Raw genomic sequence first — 9,597 nt, forward strand, 5'->3', positions numbered from 1 at the left:
AGCAGCTCTAGGTATTTGACAATGACACGGACCCGATCCGGACAAGCCTCTCATTTTCCGCAGTGCTTCCCCCGACATTCCGGGATTACTATTAGCTCATCTCTCCGCGGCGCTGGGCTTCAGTGCGCCGGGTGCCCGCCACCCCCCACCCGCGGTCGCTGCTCCCCGCCGCCAGCGAACGCGGCTCCCCAGTGTCCTCTCGAACGCTGGCGTGGTTGTCGGGATTCGAACGCCGGCACAGACACTGGCCCTCCGCGCGAGCGGCCGGCCGAGCCGCTGGCGCAGCCTTTGGCCCCCGCATCAATCATTAACGGGCCGTCTCGAACTGCGGCTCGAGGAGGGGGATGGTACGGAACCCGAGACCAGAGACAACTCAATCCCCCTTGGCGGTGCGAAACCCTAGCTGGCGAGGCCCCCTCCCTCCCTCGGTGCGCCCGTCCCTCCCTCCAGTGCCTCGGCTCGCACATCTCCGCCTCCCGCACTAGGGGCGGCGGCGGAGGCGCCCGCACCGCGCGATGCCCAGTCACAGCAGCTTTGCCGCGGCTGCCGCAGTTCACCGCGCCGCCGCTGCTACTGCAGCGCGGGCGGCCGCTATCCCAGGGCAGGGAGCCTGGCGAGGGGGCTGCTAAGCCCGGTCGCCGCTGCGCACGCCTGCCAGTAACCGCTGCGGCGGCTCCTAGCGCCGCGCGGCCGCGCTGCTTATTAATACATAATCTTTTTTTTTTTTTTTTTAGGAGCGGCTGCTCAGAGGAGCAGATCTTCTCTTGAACCTGCAGGGACGCCCTCGGCGCAGGTACAAAGGCTCCGACGGCGGCCGACGGGGTCTGCCGAGCGCGCGGGAGTCGGCGCCAGAGGTCGCCGACGCGCGTCCTAGCCAAGCCCCGGTCACCATGCCGCGGCGCCTGCAGCCCCGAGGCGCGGGCACAAAGGGCCCGCCCGCCACGGCCGCGGCGGCTTCGGGGACGACCCAGCTCCCCCAATCCGCCGCGGCAGCAGACCCCACCGCGACGGCCAAGCCGCTGCTGCGATGGGACGAGGTGCCCGACGACTTCGTCGAGTGCTTCATCCTGTCAGGCTACCGGCGGCTGCCGTGCACGGCGCAGGAGTGCTTGGCCTCGGTGCTGAAGCCTACCAACGAGACGCTCAACTTCTGGACGCACTTCATCCCACTGCTGCTGTTCCTAAGCAAGTTCTGCAGCCTGTTCTTCTTGAGCGGCCGCGACGTGCCCTTCCACCACCCGTGGCTGCTGCCGCTGTGGTGCTATGCTTCGGGCGTGCTGCTGACCTTCGCCATGAGCTGCACGGCGCACGTGTTCAGTTGCTTGTCGCTGCGCCTGCGCGCCGCCTTTTTCTACCTGGATTACGCTTCCATCAGCTACTACGGCTTCGGCAGCACCGTGGCTTACTACTACTACTTGCTGCCTGGCCTGAGCCTGCTAGACGCCAGGGTCATGACTCCATACGTACAGCAGCGCCTGGGCTGGCACGTGGACTGCACGCGCCTCATTGCAGCCTACCGCTCGCTGGTGCTGCCGGTGGCCTTCGTGCTGGCCGTGGCCTGCACGGTGGCCTGCTGCAAGAGCCGCACGGACTGGTGCTCCTACCCATTCGCGTTGCGCACCTTTGTTTTCGTCATGCCGCTCAGCATGGCCTGTCCCATAATGCTGGAGAGCTGGCTTTTCGACCTGCGAGGGGAGAACCCCACGCTCTTCGTGCACTTCTACCGCCGCTACTTCTGGCTGGTCGTGGCTGCCTTCTTCAATGTAAGCAAGATCCCCGAGCGCATCCACCCGGGCCTCTTCGACATCATCGGCCACAGCCACCAGCTCTTCCACATCTTCACTTTCCTCAGCATCTATGACCAGGTGTACTATGTGGAGGAGGGCCTGCGCCAGTTCCTCAAGGCTCCGCCAGCCGCTCCCACCTTCTCGGGCACTGTGGGCTACATGCTGCTACTGGTGGTCTGCCTGGGGCTGGTCATCAGGAAGTTCCTAACCGGCTCTGAATTCTGCTGTAAGAAGTGAGCCTCCCCGTTGAAGGAGGCTGCTGGTTCGCCCACCTGTTTGTTTGGAGTTTCTGTTGTTGCTTTTGTTGGTTTGTTTTCAAGTTTTGTTGTGTTTCCTTCTTTGCTTGAGGAGGGTGCTGCAAAACCACAGGGGAAAAGCCCACCCATTATATGAGGGTCCCAGTGTACTTGGGATTTTGGAAGAGGGAGAGGGGATCAAGGTGGAGGGAGAAAGCCGCTGGTTATTGTCCCTGGAAGAATTTGAAGCGGTGGTTTGGAAAGTCGATTACATCCAGGGATTTTCAAAGGCAGTGAATAAAACCCACATGAAACCCCAAATAGTTTGCTTTTCCAATCATCTTCTGTGCCAGCGGTAATAACAAGTACCCTTGAGAGGTAAGGTATGCAGTAAAGAGGGTAAATAGACAAAATCCCTTGGGACTTCCATTTCAGTCTGAGGAATGCTTTGGATTTGTCAAAAGAATGGCGCTTTGTAGGAAATGGGCACAGAAACATAAACCTAGGGCTTAACCTGCTGGAAAATGCATGGAATGTGAACACAAGTTAATTATTTCAAAATGTTTCTCAGATCTTATTTAAATAGTAATATATACAATGATTTTTCATGATTTATCAAAGCCTGTGATATGCACTGAATTTTCTTTGATTCATAGTTTTGAATTTTGCAGCCCTTCTACATTGCATACACTTGAACTGGACATCAGGGCAAGCTGCTTGAGAATTCTCACCTACTTTTTAAACAGTGTTTTTTGAAGGCCTGTGTGTGTCATGATACAGCTGTGAATTATTCTACCTTAGGGACCCTGGTTAATCTATTGGTAAGGAGCTCAAGTGGTTTATATAGATCACATATTCCTATTTACTTTAATGTATTCCACAAAACCTAGCCTGTTTTTTTTTGTTTGTTTGTTTGTTTGTTTTATTATTTTTAAATCTTATTCTTTCCTTCTTACTTAAATTGCCACTGGAATTAATGTGCCTTTTGAAGCAATTCCCAAATGACTGGTCCTCAAACACAATTTCTCACTTGGGGAGAGCAGCAGTAGGCTTTTATGACTTTACTGCAAATCAAAGTTTAACATTTCACCCAGGAGGGAAGGAAGATGGTATTGGTTATAAGTGTTTGGTAGACCCAGAAGTGGCTTACCAGGACATGCAGAGAATTTGACTTCTTTGCAGGAAGGAGCCAATTGCTAATGTGGCTGTATTTCCTAACGCAGCCATGGGGGAAGGTTAGAGGACACTGTTCCAAACTGATGCCATCCATCCTTGCTTAAATTTGAAAATATAATATTCAGGAATAAAAGATAATGTTATATTATGAAAATCAGAAGCATATTACGTGAGTTCTAACTGGAAAATATGAGTTAAATGCTTGGTCAGTTATACAGAACTTTCATTTGGGTCCAGACTAGGGCAGTGATTAGCGGTCACCTTAAGTTGTTGAAAATTTAGTTAACACTCCCCTGAGACCCTTTCTAAGGACTCAGATTGGCCAGTGTTATTGAGATATTTCTTACAAATGGTGATCTGTAGTTAAGATGACAACTCAATTAACACAAACCACTGAAGTGGCTTATTTAAATACTTTCCACCCTTCCTGATTAAGTCTTTTTGGTTAAGAGCCAAATAAGCAATTGAATGGGAAGTCTTGACTTAATGGTATAATTTAGATTAAGCACATAAAGTAAATGGACAGTTACCTCAGCACTGCTAGGCTGGTGCTCCTAAAAGATTGCTGTTTTTATTTTTGCTTTTAATTGCTACTGTATTTGTAAACAGAGGCTCAGCACAATTCCCTGGAGGAATCAGTATCCTTGTGTGTTAATTTGCACGCAGAAGTTAAATTTGTATATGTTTATATTTAACTTAGAAACTCAGTGGAATTGTCTACTTTGCACACCTGCTGATGGGTGTCAGTCACATCCTTTGTGAAGTGCAAGGAAATATCTGTTAGATTACAGAGGCTGCTGTTTTGTGCCTACAATGGATGTTGTTCCTTGGCTGTAACTTCAGGCCACCTATTCAAGGATAAGTGTGGAAATCAGGATATTTCCACATGCGAACTTATCTGCATGTCATTGGTGTCTCTTCTAAACCCCCAAAGAATGTTGATTTGGAAGCTAGAGAAACAGACTGAAGGATATTTTGTAGCTTCCTTGTAAAGTGGGACCTCTCCTTTCAGAAGGAACTGTCAGGAGGCAGACATCAAAAAATGGTTAATGATTCTGAGAACAAGAAATAAACTCTGTATTTGTCATTTTAAAATTTTTGTTGGAGAATTTCTGGGATCACAAATAGAATTCTCTCCTTGCTCTCTCTCTTTGTCCTGAAGCAGAGGCCACTTAAGGATAAAATTAAACCCATATCATTTTCAAGTGATTATGATGCATGAGCCCAGTAAGATGACATACTTTTTCCTGCCAAGGTTTTAGCACCCAGTATGTCCCAGAGGGAATGAGGATTCAACTTTCATTTTCCCTTTGACTTTTCCTTCCTCCATTTTTCCTTTCCCATTCAATCTTAGGTTTTATATACTGTGTGTAACATTGACAGTAGGACATTCTAATTGATGACAGTGATTTGGTTTCCCTTCATTGTGCAAATAGGTTATACATTCACTATATAAGACCAGGGATGATTTGTTAAACTATATATATGTTATTTGCTAAATTATATTGGATTTTTGTCAAGGTAAACAATGATATTTTAGAATTAGCAAATATTTACTGTCTCTACATTTGCATGGAATTGTCCAGAAATATTAGTTGTTTCAGGAGTAATATGGCAATCAGAACAAAATATTTTAAAAATATTTTTTCACAATCTCCTTTTTGCTGCATCCCTTAAAATTGAATTTTGCTGCATTGTATCCAGCTGTTTGAAATGTAGGACAAATTATAAATAAGAGTCACTCCATTATCTCCGTACAACCTATTTTAGCAGTAGAATTTGGAAGCATATTATGTAATAAACTTTCTTTTTACTTGTTAATCATGATCTAGATGACATCTCAAGGAGCAGCATCCCGGAGTCACGCTTGGGAAATGAGGTGTTTTGACATCAGTGCCTGTCAACTGGTGGGTTGGTCACAGGGATTGACTCAGCTGATTTAGTAGGCTAAATCAGCTGCCCTTCTTCCTTGCCCTTCCTAAGCTGCACCCTTAAGTGAAGAGGATGACCTTCCCAGAGAGAGGGAGTGAGTTCTTCAGTCATGTCATGACTGCCTTGTAAAAATAAATGACATCTTTTCCATTGGCCGTATCCTTCCTATAAATAGCCCTTGGAGAAAGTACGGGGCTTCAGAGCTGGCTAGAGTGGCCTTCACATGTTTCCATTCATAAATCGTGCTTGTAAGTGCTTGCAGCCAAAAACTATTTAGCCTGATTCATCAGGCTACTTCAAAGGAATCATTTCTAAGAATGAAAAATTTAGGGATGAAGGTAATTTTTATATATATATTTTTTCTGATTTGGTGCTGAATCTGAGGGCTAACAGCAATAATAAACACTTTAAATCTCTTAACGCCAATTAGTTACTCTGCACTAAGCTATAGTATGAGACAGGTACAGTAGGAGTTATCCCTGTTTCAAGGTTTTACCACTGATCAAGGGGACAGAATTAAGTTTTCAAACTGACGTTAGAACGTGGGAATGACTGTGCCCAGCGGTGAGTGTTAACGCATTTTGCACTGCTATGATGCCTGGCCAAACACATGGACATTAATTGTCCTTTGTGTCTTTTAATTGACTACTTTATAATTTTAAAATAGACTGAAGTAAGATATGGCAATTATTGAAATTCGTTTCTAAAAATCTAATACAAAATGTTGTCAGCTATTTAAACGTTTTTTATCATCCTAGGTTGTTTTTTTTTTTTTTTCTGTTGAAATGCCACTGCTGACTTCACTCTATCAGTGTCCTTTGAGTTTATTTTCATTCATTCATTCATATAATCTCTTTAGTTATTGAGTACCTACTGTATGTAAAACTTTGGGCAAGGATCAATCCATATTATTACAGCTTTCCCCCTTTTGTCTGCTGTTGGAACAGAGTTAGGAGCACCAGAAAGGCCTTCTGACTAGGGACCAAACTCAGACCTTGGCCATGAACAGGATTTTCCTCCTTCCTATGACATGAGAGCAATGCATAGATTAAGATGCTAACTTGCCCACAGTCAATTTCTTTCTTTCTTCCTTTCCTTTCCTTCCTTTCTTTTTCTTTCCTTTCTTTTTCTTTTGTCTGTTAGTAGGCCTATGTGAACATTATGGTTAAAAATAACTTGAAAATTTAATGTACATTCCAGTTGAGAGATAGCAGACATATGTACATGTAAAGAGTTGAAAATTTTATCACTGCTAATTAATGACACTAATAATGGTAACTTTTGGAAGGTTAATATAGTCATACCATTACAAAATATAGTTAATCCAAAGTGCCTAAATTGTGATGTTATTAAATGTCTAATTTCATAGCATAAGTAAGTTGAAAAAATGCAATCTTAAATGCTTAAATCTCCAAAGACTAACTAATGCTCTTTAGCCTTTTTCCTCTTTTAAAATTTTGTGTTGTAACTTATGAAACAGGTTCTTAGAAAGAGGTAGATCTGGAGCAGCTCCATAAAGGAAAAGAAAAGTATCCATGAAAAGGATTAGAAGAAAGCATGAAAATTAGAGAAGGAGGATTAGATTCAAATAGCCAAAATGGAGCAGCAAGTTCATCTATAGACAGTTTTGCCTGAGTTTTAAGTTTTGTCCATAGAAAGGCATGTAAACTAACAGAGTATTAGTATTTGCTCCGATCACTAGTTCTCAAGTATATTTTGAGTAGTACCCTATGGCTTAATGTTCTTAAAATTTGTTTCCATAAAATTAGGGCATGAGGCAGAAGGGCATTAGGGGATAATACCAGCCAATTGTAAATTGCCTTTTGAATCACTTTCTTGAAGGATTCCCAGTATTCTCCAACATGTATCACCTGACAAAAAGCAAACACGCACAACAAGTGGAAAAAGGAAAAATTCAGTGGTTCAAGCTGAGTGCTCATGTGTTCCTTTGTGATAGGCCACATGCCTTTCTATTAAAAATTTCATTTCTTCTTCCATATTATGAATAATTATTTCTTAATTGTGAAAATGGGTATCCGTTCCTAGTCCCTGTTCAAAAAAAAAAAAAAACTAATGCAAATTGTTTTTATTTTTGTTGGTAAGACACATGTATTGCATTTCTGATTTGCAGATTTCTAACCAGTTTGTACATTTTTGTTTTAGAACAGTTTCTTAAGAATCTGTGAGCAAGTTGCAGAATTAGAGTGTTTATTTATAGATCAGGGGCCAAAAATGCTCATTTGGCTGTTAATTGTGGCAGGATGTCATTTTTTAAAGGTCTGAACACACATTGATATGTGACAGTATGCTTACTTCTTTACTACTTAACGCAATGGAAGAACAGCCTTTTTATTGAGCTTTTCAAAATGGTCCCCAATATATTGCACTTCTAAATGTAATACATGAGATTTTTGTTCTCAGACAGTCTTCAGAAGCTATTCCAAACATGGTAATTTCTCAAGGAAACTTACTTTGCTGGAGTGTACAAAATTATTCTCGAATGTGTAAAAGTGGTAGGCCCCCTTCTCATGCCTTACAGCTCCACCCAAAACATGCAATAAGCACTCATATCTGAGAGGGGGTCTTCAATTGGTTATTTAACAGTGCTGTGGAGGTGGCCCTGCTACTCGCGGCTCACTACCATATTGAGAACGGGCACCATGTAAATGAACCCTTGTCTCTAGTTCTAGACGAAAGTATGGGGATACAATTTCATTTCTTTCTTTGGTTCCATCTCTAGTTAGAAAGCATAATCTGTTTTTAATATGCTGGATGCAAAAAAAAATTAATGGGACATTTATTAATTTTATATTTAAAAAGTTTATAATAGCAATTTGTTTGTAAAAGATAGGCCTTAGCATACAGATGAGAACCAGCACTTTTTTTGGAAAGCCCCATCTTTGCCTGGGAGTTTTAATCACCATGAGCTCTTACCCAAATGATAAAGACCTATTTGGTCTTTAAAAATGTAAATATTATATAGCTTAAAGAAGGGTAAAAACATATTTTTTAACAAAGATGAAAGCAAGCCAGATATGTTCTAGGTATGTAATATGGCTAAATTTAAAAGTCTTTCTTTTATTCTGATTAGAAGCTTCATTAAATTCACTCTCCCAGAAAGGCTTAGTAGAGAAGATCTATTTTTCTGTCAGGTTGGTTTTGTTTTCTGGAGTCTATGAGCAAAATTATTCTAACTAAGCAACTGAGTACCAAGACATTAAAGAGGTAAGGCAGGCATCACTTTTTGATGAAGGTAAACCACAGAAAATAACATAGCCAGTAAAATGTACAACCCTGGGCACACTGTTCCTTGTTTCTTTGGTGTGGAAAGAAGAATAAAGCCCCATGTTATCACTACATACACAGGGAAAAGGCTTTCTATGATTCAGGATTAGGGGAGGCTGCTCTATTACCTGCATAAAACATGAGGTAGCCCTGAACCTCTTAATGTCAACCTTCTCCCAGCCTATTTCCACCACCCTTGAAGCCTTCACTTCCCACAAATTCAGCCTTGAAGACGAAGATGGGTTTCTAGAAGGCTTCCATGCATACTTAGGCCTTCTCAGACCATCTGCCTTATGAGCTTCATCCATTTCTAAACTAAAGATTTAGATTAAATTTCTATACTCGGATTTACAAGAATGTACAACCAGCAGATCCCCTTTTTCAGTAAAGGGCATTAACGGAAGGGCCATATTCCTTTTTTTCCTCAGGTCAGAGGCAAAGAGGGGATTTAACAGTCACTAAATAGAGACTCTCTGTGTCAGTATTTCTTTTTTTAGCTCGTTTAATGGTGATAATGGAGGAAGAAGGGAGTGAAGGATGATGCAGGCATGAAGAAAGAAGCCATAGTTTTCTCCCACTGCTTGCTAAATTAATTCTTCTTAGACCACCCTGACTCCAGTCATCACCTACATCCTAAACAGCTATACTCAGCTATCTAGAAAGGCTTTCTCAGGATGTGTGAACTATATGTGGACTGTTACGCTGTTTCAAATCAATAATGTATTCTGACAGAGACACATTACTTAATCATAATTCCACATTGCCTGATAAATTAAGCAAAATAATCTATAGAAATAGATACTACTTTGGTCAGTTGTCTGCATGTAGCTGAGCAAAATTGTGACTCATTTCTGTTTTGTAGTTTGCAGTTTGCTATCATTTTCTGAGACATTTGTTCCCTACCATCTTGAATATGAAATAAATAATATTAACTATGCATTTTTGCTGCAAAACAAATGTAAGAAATAATAAATTATTTGTAAGCCTAGTGTTTAGGACTGCATTTCTGTGCTTTTGTGCATGTTCTGAAAATATCCTTCAGCAAACAGATTATCCCTAAATTAATAGTCTAATATGCTTAACACTAATAAACATAAGAAAAACCATTATTCTTTGTATAAAAATCAGCAAGTGGAAGGGAAGAGTTCAAAGTTTGTCCTGCAGAGGCCCCCTTAGTATAT

The 9,597-nt window shown here is 42.6% G+C and overlaps 1 protein-coding gene across 1 annotated transcript; it reads left to right on the forward strand.

Moving 5' to 3' along the window:
• The first annotated feature begins 879 nt into the window (after positions 1-879).
• On the forward strand, positions 880-5,848 carry PAQR9 (progestin and adipoQ receptor family member 9). Its single transcript, XM_037827710.1, has one exon. It carries the CDS (start codon positions 891-893, stop codon positions 2,022-2,024), a length of 1,134 nt encoding a protein of 377 aa, XP_037683638.1. The 5' UTR covers positions 880-890; the 3' UTR covers positions 2,025-5,848.
• The last annotated feature ends 3,749 nt before the right edge of the window (positions 5,849-9,597 follow it).

This window comes from Choloepus didactylus, chromosome 1, assembly GCF_015220235.1.
Source record: "Choloepus didactylus isolate mChoDid1 chromosome 1, mChoDid1.pri, whole genome shotgun sequence".
In the NCBI taxonomy this organism is placed as follows: Eukaryota; Metazoa; Chordata; class Mammalia; order Pilosa; family Megalonychidae; genus Choloepus; species Choloepus didactylus.